Source organism: Leucoraja erinacea, chromosome 4 (genome assembly GCF_028641065.1).
Source record: "Leucoraja erinacea ecotype New England chromosome 4, Leri_hhj_1, whole genome shotgun sequence".
NCBI classification, from domain to species: domain Eukaryota; kingdom Metazoa; phylum Chordata; class Chondrichthyes; order Rajiformes; family Rajidae; genus Leucoraja; species Leucoraja erinaceus.
In genome coordinates, this window is record NC_073380.1 from 62,731,084 (window position 1) to 62,747,289 (window position 16,206).

A 16,206-nucleotide genomic window follows, 5' to 3' on the forward strand; every position below is an offset into this window, starting at 1 on the left:
ATGAGGATAATGGGTATTACAATCTGGAAGTAGATGCTAGATGTCAATTCTGAGATATTGTATATATTAAATAAGAAATTTGTGTTAAACTGGAGATGTTGTTTGTTGAACTAAACTTTCTGTCAAATATGTATTAAACAGGGACAAGGAAATAAATAAAATAAAGTAAAGGTATATATATATATATATATATAAATCAATACATGTGTGTGCTCATGCATTATTGCATGTGAGCAAGAAATAATATGGATATTATCCTAAAATAATATGAACATTAATGTCGTTTTTTTTGTAAAACGTATCTGATTTCACGGTAATTAATATTCAGGGCAGTAATAAAGTGGATTTTTTAAAAATAACAACGTGGTTGCTGTAAAATCAAAATGGTCACATATTTGACATTTCCTTTACAGAATCTGCTTTTGACATTTGTGACTGTTTTATTAAACATTTCTCTCTGAGCATTCTTCTAGTGTCTCATGTTGGGTGTGTGCTTTCAATCTGCTTCTGCTGTGCAACTTTGTTAATGGCTTTTTGTAGTGAGATGTGCTGTCTCTAATTTTGCTTTGAATAACCAGCTGATAGTGGAGCAGATGCATGTCTGCACACAAGCACAATGCTTCAGCAACTATGGGTGGTCGACGTACGTGAAAATAAACTATTTCAATCTTTGTTTCTGCCTACAGAGGACAGCTATGGGATGGATGGGAAGGTTAATTCACTTAAACTGCCAAACTTAACGGAAAATATCAACTGGGGAGAACTTGAAAATTTGTACAGTGTGGATGAAAGCTTGTTTGAACACAGGCATAATTATAGCCTTAGCCTTGGTGACTGGACTAATTACTGGAAGGATGTAGATAGAATGTTTGCACTGCTTAAGACTTTTTCTGGACACATTAAAACTTCTGAGGCCATTGCGCTAAATAAGGGCGGGACTCTTGATTTGAGCATTGACACCACAGCACTGGACATGGCACCAACTCCATTGCCTATTTTTGGAAATGTGTTCCCTACTGAGCCCGAGGATGAATCTAGTGGCATGACTGTATGGGAGGCAACAGAAGCACAACCTGTTGTACTTGCTGACTCTGATGGTACAAACATGAGCACGACCATTGCAAGTGGTGAGCGTCCAAAGGAGGAAGCGATAAACTATAATCATATACCCGATAAGCATTTATCAAACACTGAATGGTGGCAACATAATCGGACAAAACAGTTGACAAAGGAATGGGGGGAGCTGGAATATGACCACGGTTTCAGTGGAAATGGACTGGTGGAAATGGAAACCAGAAAAAGCTTCTTTCTTCAGCAAAGTGCCACATTTCCGTCACCCAGCATCCAGAACGAAGTGGAGGAGAAGGAGGACATATTTGAAGGCAAAACATATATTCCTGTTGGCTCTATGAGCCACCTTTATTCCAGAGCTTTCACTGTTCCTCGAGAAACCAGCGACAACGAGAAATTGGCAAACGTCCAGCTTCAGGAAGAGCCTGAGAACAGTGGCGAAGGAGGTCAAGAGAGCTTCAGTACAGAAGGCAGTGCCTTGCCCCCTCAATCCTTTCATCAACTCACAGCCCATTGATTATTTATTTGGAGGCCAACCATAATCTTTCATAATAAAACTTGTATTTGTTGAGGTCAAAGCAAAGCACATTCCATTTCCATAGGAGGTATATTTCATAGCAGCCTGGCGATTGTCAGAATATCACTCACATTATTAATATCATCTGGAATGAGGGAACAAACTGATATTCTTCTTTGCAATGTAATATTTTGCAGTCATCTGTATAACCATGTATTTAAATATTCAGTGTTGTGTCTGGAATAGACATGTCCTAAAGCCCTGTGAAACATTCTTGAAACCTCCATTGGCTGTTCAGTATGTACTTGCTTTAGCCTGTACTTTATTTTTGCCAGGATCTGTGACCAGTCCATTCCAAAAAGCTCTCAACATCAACCTTTTACATGACAGATGTTGAGTACTGTCAGTGTTTTCCTCTCAGTAAATATATTGCACTTTCAAAATTCTTCACAAAACATTTACAAATGTGAATGTATTAACAGTGCAGAGCATTGGTTCAGTGAGTTTCCAGCTGGTGATTTCAGTTGTAATGTGTAAAGGAAATCTTATTCTGTGTTCTTCATGCTGTAACTTGCTCTCACTTATCAATTGTTTCACTTCTAAAAATATTTAGCATTGTCCTTATTTTTTGTCAGTTTCTTTTTTTTTTACTTTGGCCGGTATTGAAATTCTTCTTTAATGATGGAACAATATGAAGCCAATGTATTGTATTTTGTTTCAAGTTATAACTTTTTCTCATTATTTCCCACGGAATCTTAAAGGGGTATGATCTTTGTGAAAAATTTGTGCTGATCTGTCTTTTTTAGAAAATAAAATGAGGAGGAACAGCGTTTACCTAGACAGCGTTGAGTGCAACGGTCATAATGATGCACTTTCAATGAGATTTACATTACCATATGACAGATGGATTACTAGAACGTTTTGTGTAATTTCCATAAATATGGTGCTCCTTTAAGATTGAAACGTAGGCAAAACTGCTTACAATGTACTTGATGTGTAACTTTGATAAATCTGTTTATAGTTTGAATGGCTCGTTTAGCACGATCCTTAGATTCAGTTGCATGAAGTTTATATAATCTGTGTAGGTTTTTACAGTGGTCACAGATGTTTCTTTTTTTTTTAATGGTGGTAACACCACACATTACCAAGCCAATGTAATCAATGTGCATAGGTTGGAGACATCAGACTAGTGAAATTCATGCTATGTTCTTTAAAAGGTAAAATTTGTAGCAGTGTTTTATTTTTGTCTGTAATTTACACTGGCCATACTATTTACTGGTAATTACCTGTTGCTTGTTTCTGGATAAACATGCAGTGATTAAACCACAATGCTTAAACTTGCAGTGAGAATGTAATTGTTATTATTGATACAGAGTACCTTCACCAACCTCAAAATTAAATTAAAACACCATGAAGTTAACAACAGTGTATGTTTGATTATAGGTGCCCTGTCATAACTAAAGACTTGGTTACTATGTGCAAGAAGATATCCTGAAAACATTTGGGCCGACTCCCTGCAAAACACTAGTCATCAGCAGCCAACTAGAAATGCCCCCCTTTATTCCCAATCTTTGCCTTCTGCCAGTCAGCCAATCTTCTATCCATTCTAACACCTTGCCTCTAATACCAAGGGCTCCTATCTTGTTTAGCAACCTCATGTGTGGCATTTAATCAGCCCTCTGAAATTCCAAATAAACAACATAGATGACTCTCCTTCGTCTATCCTGTTTGTTAGTTCCTTGAAGAATTCCAACAGATTTTGTAAGGCATGATCTCCCCTTACCAAAACCATGCTGACTCCAGCCTATTTTATAATATGCTTCCAAGTACCCCAAACCCCCATCCATAATAATGGACTCTAAAATGTTACCAATCACTGAATGCAAACTAAGCAGTTTATAATTTCCTTTATTTTGTCTCACTCCCTTCTACCATCTACTTGTGGCACCACTTTCTGACAACTATGTACTTGTACTCTGTTCCACCACACTCCCCAGGGCCCTACTATTCACTGTGAAGCTCCTCCTTGGCTTGACTTTCCAAAATGTAACAGCTCAGGACATTCCTTGGCCCACTTGCCCGGCTGATCAAGATTCTGCTGTGATTCGTGATAACCATCCTCACTTGCTGATACCACTTATTTTAGTGCAAACTTACTAATAATGCCTTGTACATTCTCATCCAAATCATTGATATGACAACAAACAACAATGGACCCATCAATCTCTGAGCCACACCAATGGTTAAGGGCCTCCAGTCTGAAATACAACCTTCCACCAGCACCCTCGGTCTCCTGCCATGAAGTCAATTCTATTTCCAATTAGCCAGCTCTCCCTGGATCCCATGCGATCTAACCTTTCAGAAAAGCCAAGCAAAACCTTATCAAAGGCCTTGAAGTCCATATGGACTATGCTCATGGCCCTGCCTTCATCGACCTTCTTGGTCACATCTTCAAAAAATTCAGTTAAATTCTGAAATAATATCATCCACGCACAAAACCATGCTGACTATCACATATGATGCCTACCTAATGTAGATATATCTTATCCCTCAGAATCCTCTCCAGTAAATTTCCTTCGGCAGATGTAAGGCGTACCTGCCTATAATTTCCTTGTTGTTTTATTTGTAACAATTCTTAAATAGAGGCACGCGTTAGATGATAGCCCTATCAAATACATATAAATGGAATTTACAATCCTTCCTCTTCAATAAGAATTAGAAAATGCATTAAAAACTATTTGTATGTGTGGATTAAAATATGAACCCAATCATTTGAGAGCCAATGATTCATTTGCATGCAGTGGTTTAAGTTCTACCAGTTTTAAATGTTAACCCATTAACTTTATTAGGCGAGGAGAACATTTGACAAAGATGGTAGTAAAATTTAAAAAACATAATAAGGCCTAGAAATGTTTCATTATCAGGAATGGTGCATTAAATGGCGTGTCTGTGACATTCCACGGCAAATTTTCCCCAAGGCTGGAAAATTTGGATTGAGCAAAGCAGGTTGGTCACATTTCTAGGTGATATGTCATTTGCATGGCAGAGCCTCAGGAGATGGGCCCACAGGGGGGAGGGATGATCATCCATTATCCACTGGCTGAAGAGCGAGAGGTCAAGTGTTAAGTCAGTGAAATATGGGATGATTGTTGTGGGGGATGACCTCGCATAGGGGAGTGTTGGAAGGGTGGGGTCTGGTGGCCTAAAATGCAGTAAAATTGAGGACAGAGGTACCTAGAGCAGTTCACAACACCAGACTCCATGGGGTGTTCCTTGCTTGGTCAGGCTGTCTATAATTTACAATGAAGCATGCCTGACACACATGTTGTTGAAAGCCACTGGTTAGTATACAGCCACAACAATGTTTTAGTGTACCAGGCACATTGAGAATCTGGATGGCAAATCGCAAACTTCCCAGTTTCAATAAACAAAAAGATTCCTCTTCAAAAGTCAATCACCAAGATCTGCTCAGAAGGCTTGTTTGCAATATAGCAAGAAAGGACGGTGGTGTAACGTTGATAATGGATCACTATTTCCTTGGTGGTAAATCTTACCATTTTGCCAAAATGCCTTAGCCTGTCTGTCTTCTACAGATTTTAACTGAGCTTGTACATTTTTGCAGTATTTGCTAATTTAATCCCAACACTTTTTTTTACCACATGCAATATTTTTACCACATACAATACACCTTAACTGCAATGTCGGAATGCGATCCCCCAGAATCAGTTAAAAATCAATAATTTTGAAAATGATTGTTTTACAAGTTTGTTAATATTTAAGTCTCTACCTTAACCCCATGCTTATGCGCCAATATTTATTTGACTTACTGAAAACGGATTTAAAAGTGAATTGCAATCCATTCATTTTACTTCCTGCTTTGCCGTGAGAATTTTTCAATTAGATTGCTTAATCGGGCTATTTGTTGCCATCGCTCGCTAAACACCACGGATCGAAATGGATGGTATTAAATTCAAGGTCATGTAAATGTATGGGAAGCTACTTCTCTCAAGATTTCCAAGCTAGGCTAATCAGTTCCATGTTAGCTAAAGGTTAAATATGGACCAGTAAACTCTGCTGCTTGTCTATAAAATCATGCCACAAGATTTTTGAGGGTTGTACCTTTTCCATGAACTGCTAGAAGTCAAAAACTAGAAGAAGCTTGTCTTATAAATATTGCATCAATGTTTCCAGGTATATTCAGATCCAATAGGTATATGGACGGGAAAGGAATGGAGGGTTATGGTCTGAGTGCAGGTAGATGGGACTAGGTGAGAATAAGTGTTCGGCACGGACTAGAAGGGCCGAGATGGCCTGTTTCTGTACTGTAATAGTTAAATGGTTATATGGTTAATAGTATGTTAATCATACATCAAATACATCACATCGTGTCCCCAACTGCTTATTTCCATTCGATCAAATCAAACATGGACAATATTATGTCATCTGCATGGACTTTTATTATTGACAGTGTATCAAGCATTTATTGTAAACAGGTTGTTAACAATCATAATGATTACTGGCATTCCTGATAAAAAGAAAGCATTTCACGGCTTTACAATACTGTCATTATTACTACATCTGAAATAAATACAAATGACCAATTATTTAGAAAACTCAAATATTGAGTATGTTCCAAAAATAAAAGGACCTCAAATGACTTCTTATCACACGCAACCCCTTATACATCCAACACAATTGATGCAATAGCTTATAAATACAGTTTAGAAAAGTACAGGTCGACTCCTGGTTTCATTGAAAGTTCTCATCTATGGATGGAGGAGATGGCCTCTGCTGCTAGAGGTATCAGATTAGTTAAAAATACCTACCCCCAAAATAACGTAGGAATTTAATTTACCTGTACTCAATGAAACTTACTTTCAACCATGTAGTCGCTGAGGCTTGAAGAGTGTGCTTGAGTAGCTGGTCTTAGCCAGCTGTAAAGATACTACAGTGTTTGGACTGAAGACACCAGGTTCCAAGTTCAGGTTGCTGTCCGGAGATCCTGGCGGAAATGTTAAGTGTGTCAGGATGGGGTATGGCCTCAGCTTCGGAGGCCCGGCTGGTTGAGCAACTTGCCATCATTCCCTGTCAACACCCATTCAACCAAGGAGTTACCTGAGAGGATCAAATCTCAGCAGGGATTCCACACATTCTGTGTGGAAGGATAAGCATAATGTCATCAGAGACAATCTGGCAAGAACAAATATGTAACCAGAAAAATAACTACTGTAGAATTGCTGGCAGAGTTAGTCCTACATATATAATGAAGCCCATGGCCATTGGCCAAGTTTCTTTCTGTAAATGATTACAACTCGTTTTCTTGTCAGACCATGTTCCTCTAAATCACAGCCATAAATGTGGCCCAACTGAATGTCAAATGGCCATGTGAAGAACAGGATAACTTGTAGTAATAGTCAGCTGAAGGAATCAGTTGTCTTCAGCTGCCCTTTTACCGCAGCCCCAACTGCTCAACCTTTTAGTTTAGATCCTGATATCAAATGTAGATTTCCACCAAATTCAGTGTTTTATCAAAATGCAACCCATCACTCTTTAAATATGGATAAATAAACGCCAGTAACTCAATGGATTTCTGTGAATTTTAGGTCAGTCATTTGCCTCCACACACACAGTATAAATACAACAGCATTAGGATTTGCAATTAAGTGTAGTTATGTCATCGTATTTTGATTATTTGATTTTGAAATACAGTATTTATACACAATGAATATAAAGCGTAGGATCAAATAGTTTAAATCTGACGTGAGTAAAATGTAATATATATGTCCATTATTACATATAGCCTGAGCATCAGGTTATGCGGACAGAAACACACACACTCAAATCCAAATTTGTAGACAAGAGCAATGAGAAAGGAAATGTATAAATCGAAGATTCATAGCCACATGAGTTCAGACTACAAAGCTGCAATAATATAGCAATGTGGTAGAAATCTGTCCTCAATCTTTTGTCTCAATGCATTATATTTTACTCTAGATCTGAAATTTGGCTGAGTTGTTAATTTCAATAGAAGCAGATTCTGAAGCAGCACAACACACAGTTGCTACAGTATTGCATGACTAATCCAAACAACTGAGTACAAATGGCAATGTCAAGACGTCTTTGCAATCAGAGTAGACCTGTTTGCCTTAGCCCCTCCCCCACAAAAGAAAATTAGATCTGACTATCCTCTACAGTACCTACCGGTAAGATCTAAACTGCATGAATATGAAAAGTATCTCCGGCTTTTAGAATCTATGCCAACGTGAACATATTAGTTAAATACCCTAATGCAAAGTACTTCAATGAATTTGAGTGAGATTTATGATCAAGTAAAATCTGTGCAAAAGGCATGACCTGTCCAGACAACCTATCAAGATGCAAACCAGGTTTAAGATGTGCATATACCTGGAACAGTGATAAATAAGCAAGAAATATTGAGTTTGTCTCAGTTATATTGTACATAATAACAAAAGGTTTGCAATTATAAAATAAAGCATTGCAAATATATCACATTTCAATCCAATTGTTTTTTCAGCTATTAAGTGCAATATGTGTTCTTATCAAATACTATTCTATTTGCTCTGTGTTCAAGTTAAAAATCAAGTCATTATTAATAAGTCACAAAACACAACAAAGTACTTAAATATGTTCACCAATACTTCAATGAAGTAGCTGGAAAGGAGGTCAAACATAGCTGTCCCTGCATTTCGGCATTACATTTTCATTCTCATACATGAAAAACAAGTCACTTAATTTCAGTAATTGCTTTTAATAGAATTGAAAGCCTTTTTAAAGGTATCTTGAGTATGTTGTGTTTTCAGTATAAGTGAATAAAAACTACTCATCCTGATCTAAATTTAGCAATTGATTTTGCAAAACTAGCTGATGAAAGCTTACTATACCCCTGTGACTTTCATTACTTAAAGAAGCTAAACGATTTAAAGTCAGCACCTTGACATCTGTGTTGAAGTGTATCTACTAACATAACCAATGTTTAATACTAGCCCTAGGAATTAAGGCCAGTGTTTGGACGGAGGACAGTGAATAATCCACCAGGCTCCAAGTTCAGGTTGCTGTTATTAAATACATCCTGTCATGTAATATTAAAAATGTATATTAGAAACTGAAATTATGATTTCACATTTTTATATTTGAGGAAACAGATTTCATGATAAAAGTTGTGACAGACTTTGTTTTTCAACTTGTCACAAGATGAATTGTATTAAAATACATTATCACATTATGTCACACTGTGGTGTGGTACAGCTTGTGGAGACACTGCCTTCCGACGCAAGTGACATGGGTTCAAACTTGACCTGGGGTTTACGCATTCTTCCTGTGACCCCGGGCGCTCCTGTTTCCACCCACATCCTGAAGACGTGCAAATTGGTAGATTAATTGGCCACTGTGAATTGCCTCCAGTGTGGTGAGTGGTAGAATCTGGTGGGGTTGTTGATGAGATTAATTGCTTTGCTGGTTAGAAACATAGAAAATAGGTGCAGGAGTAGGCCATTCGGCTCTTCAAGTCTGCACCGCCATTCAATATGATCATGGCTGATCATCCAACTCAGTATCCTGTACCTGCCTTCTCTCCATACCCCCTGATCCCTTTAGCCACAAGGGCCACATTTAACTCCCTCTTAAATATAGCCAATGAACTGGCCTCAACTACCTTCTGTGGCAGAGAATTCCAGAGATTCACCACTCTCTGTGTGAAAAATGTTTTCCTCATCTCGGTCCTAAAAGATTTCCTCCCTATCCTTAAACTGTGACCCCTTGTTCTGGACTTCCCCAACATCGGGAACAATCTTCCTGCATCTAGCCTGTCCAACTCCTTAAGAATTTTGTAAGTTTCTATAAGATCCCCCCCTCAATCTTCTAAATTCTAGCGAGTACAAACCAAGTCTATCCAGTCTTTCTTCATATGAAAGTCCTGACATCCCAGGAATCAGTCTGGTGAACCTTCTCTGTACTCCCTCTTTGGCAAGAATGTCTTTCCTCAGATTAGGAGACCAAAACTGTACGCAATACTCCAAGACCCTGTACAACTGCAGTAGAACCTCCCTGCTCCTATACTCAAATCCTTTTGCTATGAACTATTTTGCTATGCTATTGTTAGGACACTGGAGTGAGAGAAGTGTCTACCCCATATTGTCTATTTTTCAGCACAACCGTGTCATCTGCAGGAGGCTACAAACAAATGGGGGGTGATATCATGTTTGTTGACAACAGGCGTAAATCGCTCCCTGAAAATGACTTTGTTTGGAGCTTTATGGGAATTTCCAGTTGTAAAGTTTGTGTAAATGGGAGGTTGATGCCTGGCACAGGCTTTGTGAGCTGAAAGGATTATTTCTGTGGTGCTTTAAGCTTAAAAAAATAATTTGAGGTGACAAAAATATTGGCAGACATTTTATGAAATCATAGTGTCATTTAGTTGAGCTGAGTAAATACCTCATGATTGGTGTGAAAATATTCTGCTAAATGTATTACTGATGGAACAGCTCAGAAACATCATTATATTATGCATACATTGGGCCCTTGGACTTATTTCCATGTTTTATAGCTCTAAAGCTCCATCGGAACTATCTCTCTCCCTCCAGATGCTGCTGGATCTGCTGAATATTTCCAGCACCTGTTGTTACTTTAGAATTAAACACAGCTCTTTCATAGATGCAGAATGGACTCATCAGGGATCAACATCTGATGTTATTGTGTTGTCCATTTTTGGTCTCCTGTGATCTTGTGATCCCTGGCATATACATGTGGGGGTAGCCACAAAATGCTGGAGTAACTCAGCAGCATCTCTGAAGAGAAGGAATGGGTGACGTTTTGGGTCAAGACCCTTCTTCAGACTGTAGAAGGATCTCTAAAGTCATCTAGCTTTCTCAGATATCCAGGGCACACCATTCCCACCCCAGCCTCCCTGAACCTTCCACAAGCTTTGTCACCCATACATAAAGTCTGATGCACACGGAACCTCCCTTCTAAGCATCTGGTTATTCTACTGCTCCTGTCTCAGCAATGAACATTTATTATTTACCGCTAATTCAGGTAGTATGTTACATGGCTGAATAAAACTGCCGCCTAGCATCAGGCAACCGAGAGGCCCCATCTGCACATCTCTAATTGACAATCATTCTGACATCTGCATCACTGCAGATGGAAAAGGCGAGTGATGCTGAGGCCATCTCTGGTTCTCTCCCTCTTCCTGCTGTTCCACTTTGTCTTTTGCAAAGAGGGAATGAAGAGATTTGATCCGTGAGATTCGCGGACGGTATTGGCTGCATGAATGATGGGGGTGCCGGCGTGGGAAAAGCTAGACTTTGCACAAAGGTGGGGCTCACTGTCAACAGTAGCTGCACAATTGAGACGTGAGGAAGTAATGGGCGCATATTCAAGGTAATTTTGTGCAATGGGGAGAGGAGGGATGGGAGTAAATTTATGGGCATAGTAAGAACTACCGTAAAACCACATAGGGTTGAAGGTTCATGAACCACTGTGCTCACCTTTCCTGATCTGATGTGAACTCAAAGGCATAGATAGGATAAATGGTCAAAACCTCTTTTCCCAGAGTGGAATATCAAAGACTAGAGAGCATAGCTTTAAGGTGAGAAGGGGAAAGTTTAAAAGAAACATGTAGAGCAAGTTTTTTTTTACACTGAGTGTGGTGAGTGCTTGGAACGTGCTGCCAGGGGTGGTGGTGGAGGCAGATACAATAGTGACATTTGAGAGGTTCCAGATAGGCACGTGGATAAGCTGGGAATGGTGGGATATGGATCATGTGTAGGGAAGTGAGATTAGTCTGTTTTGGCATTATGTTCGGCACGGAGATTGTGGGCTGAATGGCCTTTTCCTGTCTTGTACTGTTCTATGTTCTTCTCGGTATCAAATCCAGTGGCAGGAAACCATGCTGCTGCTGCCCAATCCTGTGATTAGCTTCAGTCAGGCCTCCTTGGACTTACTGGCAGCCTTCCTTTTCCCAGTGGCAATAATTATCATGCTTCTCTGAGCATTGGACGCTCATCATAAGTTAAGAGGCATCCTGAGTTCTGCATCCTGCATTTTCTGTGCACCCAACTCCGTAATCCATCAAATGTTATGTCTGCAACTGATGGAGTTGAAACTGAATCATGCTCAATATGCTCAATCTAATCAATGGAGAAAAGCCAAAAGAAAGAGGTTATTGCACTAGCTTAGTTACAAAGTAACAGATCAACGTGCTGCAGAAACAAGTGAGTTTGCTGGGTGTCACTGGACCCTTCAGCCTCCATAGCTGTGCAGCAATAACATTTGGCACTCAGTATCAATACGTTGGATTACACACATTAGTACGGTGGAGATACGCGTGCATCAGACCAGCAACAGCTTAACATTAAACAGTCATTTCCAATTACTTTAACTGGTACTATCCTTTACTTTGTCCCATGCTAAATAACCAGCTGACATCCTACAGATCACAGTATTTACTGATCTGAAACATAGAGAGATGTTCAAGATACAAGGTCTGTCAGGATCTGAAAGAGACTAGCATTTCAGAATTTGGAAACCTGCAGCTGAAAATTTATTTATCTTTCATCTTCACAGATATGGATAAATTTGTTGTTTACAACTATCTTTGTTTGTAATTCTTTTTACAACCATTCCCAGCAGGGAGTGACAGCAATACTAGTTGCTGCTGCATTGATGTTAATGTACAAGATGAAAAGCTTGAGTGTATTTTGAGCATAGATGAAGCTTTTCTGAATTAGGTTATTACTGCCACCTACTGGTAAACACTCGAACCTCTAGAATCTAATGGGCCTGTCCCACTTAGGCGATTTTTTCGGCGACTGTCATAGTCGTAGATGGTCGCCGAAAAACCGGCGACTGGACCCCCCTACGACAATGTCTACGACAATGTTTACAACAACGTACCTCCTAGTCGACATCAAGCTACTTCAAGCTACTGACAATCAGCGACCATTAGGACGTCCACCTACAACTACACCTACGACAACCTACGTCCACCCGTGACAAACTACGACAAGGTAAGACAGTTCAGTCGCCAGTATCTGTCGCCGGTTGACGTAGGTAGTCGCCAATGGAATTCATCAAATTCAGCACCAGCGACAACCTACATCATCCTGGCAACAACCTACATCATCCTGGTGACAGCACCTATGTCAGGCTACGATCATTGGCGTCAACCCATGGATGACAACTGTTGCCGAAAAGCTTTGAACATTTCAAAATCCAGCAGTGACCAGAAAAAAGGTACGAACGACTCTTTAGGCGACTGTGGAGACCATGCAGACGATACCCCAGCGACCATGTGGTGACAGCCTAGTCGCCTAAAAAAGAGTGGGAGAGGGGCATAAGTCTCCTGCTCATCCTGTCAGTGGTAATGGTACAAGCATGTTGATGTTACAGCAAACAGAAACAGAAAACAGCATAAGTCTGAAAACTGTTGGTCAAAATCTGATTCAGTTTTCCAACCTTTGCAATATTTTTAACTCACTGCTACAAAGTGCTAGAATTTACTGTCTTGCAATATGTTTCATGAGATTTTAAATATGTATGTTCAAAGGTGCCCATTTGCACACAATGTATTAGGCGAAATTGGAAATAGTGGGTTAGATTTTAAACCTGCTGCCTGATTGCTCCCTATGGAAGTCATCATGAAGGTAGCAGGCTGGCAGATCATGTTAAGTAGAGAGACCTCAGTTTTACCTCAACACTATCAAGAGAGAGTTAGATAGATCTCTTAAAGATAGAGGAGTGAAGGGATATGGGGAGGCAGGAATGGGGTACTGATTGTGGATGATCAGCCATGATCACATTGAATGGCTGTGCTGGCTCGAAGGGCCGAATGGCCTACTCCTGCACCTATTGTCTATGTTATAAATGCTCCGTTTGGATCTTGGAACAGGGAGAGCTTTTTAATGTATCACCTCGGACAGGTTAAAACACAATTTATTTTATAAAATTGATATGGAAGTTTGTTACCTTGTTTCGATTTCATTCAAAAAAACATCTTTTAAATTGGCTCGAATGGTCACTCTACAAGATTAAAAATGAAGCAGGTTTTCTTAGAATTTTAATCACATTGAGGTATCCAGCCCTCCAGTGTGCCAGAGTTCATATGATAATCTGTTTCTTATACTCAGTGGGTGTCACTTGTTAAATTAAAAAGGCACAGGTTTAGTTGTTTACCTGGAGAAACTTTCCAAAGGGTACTTTTGCCAAAGAACTAAACTTCAGAACTATGTACTTTTTTTGACAACTAAATCTCTACGACAACACATTTATGAATTCACCAATAATGAACCATCATATTGTCCATTGTAACTGTTTCCTTGGATCTTCCAGGGAATGTTCTATGCTACATATTGGACTGTTCCAGACTGTCGTAGATATTCACTGTGTTCAGCTCGTATTTGAAAGGCAGGGCACGATCGAGTCTGTGCATAGTTGTGGTGGGACCCTGGGTTGCTGACCAGTTCACTGACAGTGCTTATGGGTGAGGCTCTCTGTCTCCAACTTTGCAAATGGTTTTCTTTATGCTTGATTGAGTGCCAGGCAAAGAAGATAAAGATAAAACCGGCAAACTTGAGGCCCGCTGCCAGTCCAAAGTAAACAAATCTGAAGGAAGTCACATCATATTCCCAGCAGGAGCCGACGATGCCACAGTCCTGTTGCCAAAGCATGCAAGTTGTGTCAATCACAGCTCCGAAGTAAATTGGAGTTGGAATGTAAGCTGGAAGCAAACAAATGGTTATAGTCAAATTAAGAAACTCATGTGCAGTATAATTTATTTTTAAGATACCACTTCTATGGCGTGATATTTGACTCAGCACTGAAATTTGACAAACAAGTCAATGCCGTGGTAAAAGCTAGCTTCTTTCAGCTTCGGACGATAGCTAAAATAAAACAATTCCTCCAGTTTGATGACCTGGAAAAGATCATCCACACATTTCATCTCCTCCCGCCTCGATTACTGCAACTCCCATTACACTGGCATCAGCCAATCTTCCCTGTCCCGCCTGCAACTGATCCAAAACGTCGCAGCGAAACTCCTGATGGGCACCCGAAAAAGGGACCACATCACCCCGATCCTGGCCTCTCTCCACTGGCTCCCTATGCGGTTCCGTATAAACTTGAAGATCCTCCTCCATGTCTACAAAGCCCTCAATGGGCTTGCCCCCACCTACATAAAAAGTCTTCTCACTTACCCCTCCACCTCCAGGCCCCTCAAATCGGCTGACTTGGGGCTGCTGAATATCCCATGGTCTAGGCATAAGCTCAGGGGCGACCGCGCCTTTGCGGTTGCATCCCTTAGACCGCGGAACAGCATCCCCTTTCCCATCAGAACTGCCCCCTCCATCGACTCTTTTAAGTCAAGACTAAAGACTTATCTATACTCCCAAGCCTTTCCTGACCTCCTCTGAGTGAGGGCTACATGTATATATGTATGAAGTTTGTTTTGTTGTGCTATTCTTATAACAAATGTAAAGCACTTTGGCCAATGAGAGGTGTTTTTTAAATGTGCTATATAAATAAATGTGACTTGACTTGACTATGATGCAAATATTAAACTGGTATGAGCAAAATAGCTATTAAATGCGGCATCAAAGAGTTTCAATCTTTCCTGAGATGTTTTAATTGCTCCGAATAAACAACAGTTATACAAGATGTTAATTTGAAGGAAAGACATTCGATGTAATGTCTGCAGAATTCAGTAAGTTGCACCCTTTCTAAACCGGAAGAACTGTTTAGTAACTGCATGCCCACACCACTGTCTTCAATGTTTCAAGATAATTGATATCCAATTTATGGAATGCAATGTAATTTTCCCGTTGTGAAACAGCATAATGATGTAATTATAACAGGATCATTATAATAAATTCAGAAGGGGGTGTCAGATCAGAAGGGACATTTTATAAGCTTTAATCTGGTGATACAGCATGCCAAAGGAATGCTTCAAAGCATGATTAGTATAAGCATATACATAACCTTGACAATGAAAGATTCAAACCGCTTTTCATGTATGCAGCTTTATTCTTAGGTTGGGCAATCAAGTGTAAATTTAACTTTGAGGAGCTGGAAGTCACATCTAACTTTTGCTGCGACAGTACTGGAGTGTCATCAAAACATAAACAGCTGTGGCGTCAGCAAAACAACTGCTGTCTGCAACCCGCAGAATAATTCTTCCACGGCTCTATAATTACATTAATTTGTGCCTCATGATGACATCTCAAAATGCTCCACTCAGAAGTGCTTTTGAATTGCCTGTGCTTGTGCCCGTAAAGTCAGAGAGCAGCACTCATCTGAATCATCGTTCGATAGCATTTGGTTAAGGGAGAAATATCAGTCACATTTTGCACTTTATTCCTCTCCAAGCACAGCCATGGAATCTTTGTCTGAAGAAGGGTATCTGAAGGGTCTCATGGAGTCTGAAGCAAGGTCTCGACCCGAAACATCACACATTCCTTCTCTCCTGAGATTCTGCCTGTCCTGCTGAGTTACTCCAGCTTTTTGTGTCTATCTTCAGTTTAAATCAGTATCTGCAGTTCCTTCCTACACATGGATTATTTAATCCTCTTTTTGATTTATAGTTCCTCCAGTGGAAGGTTAGCCTC

General features: G+C 39.9%; 2 protein-coding genes across 13 annotated transcripts in view; one reads left to right on the top strand and one right to left on the bottom strand.

The window, feature by feature from the left end:
* LOC129696489 (extracellular sulfatase Sulf-1-like) overlaps positions 1 to 2,931 on the top strand; it is a 448,145-nt gene extending 445,214 nt beyond the window's left edge. For 10 of the 12 annotated variants that reach the window (XM_055634441.1, XM_055634443.1, XM_055634440.1 and 7 more), the window contains one exon: positions 687 to 2,931. In XM_055634441.1, the coding sequence (XP_055490416.1) occupies positions 687 to 1,588 (902 nt within the window). In that variant the 3' untranslated portion in view covers positions 1,589 to 2,931. The remainder of the gene's footprint in view (positions 1 to 686) is intronic. The other 2 variants (XM_055634449.1, XM_055634450.1) reach the window with 1 other exon arrangement.
* Positions 2,696 to 16,206, bottom strand: part of LOC129696491 (solute carrier organic anion transporter family member 5A1) — a 170,204-nt gene continuing 156,693 nt past the window's right edge. Inside the window, 1 exon segment of the mRNA XM_055634453.1 lies at positions 2,696 to 14,324. Within this exon segment, the coding sequence (XP_055490428.1) occupies positions 13,945 to 14,324 (380 nt within the window). The 3' untranslated portion in view covers positions 2,696 to 13,944.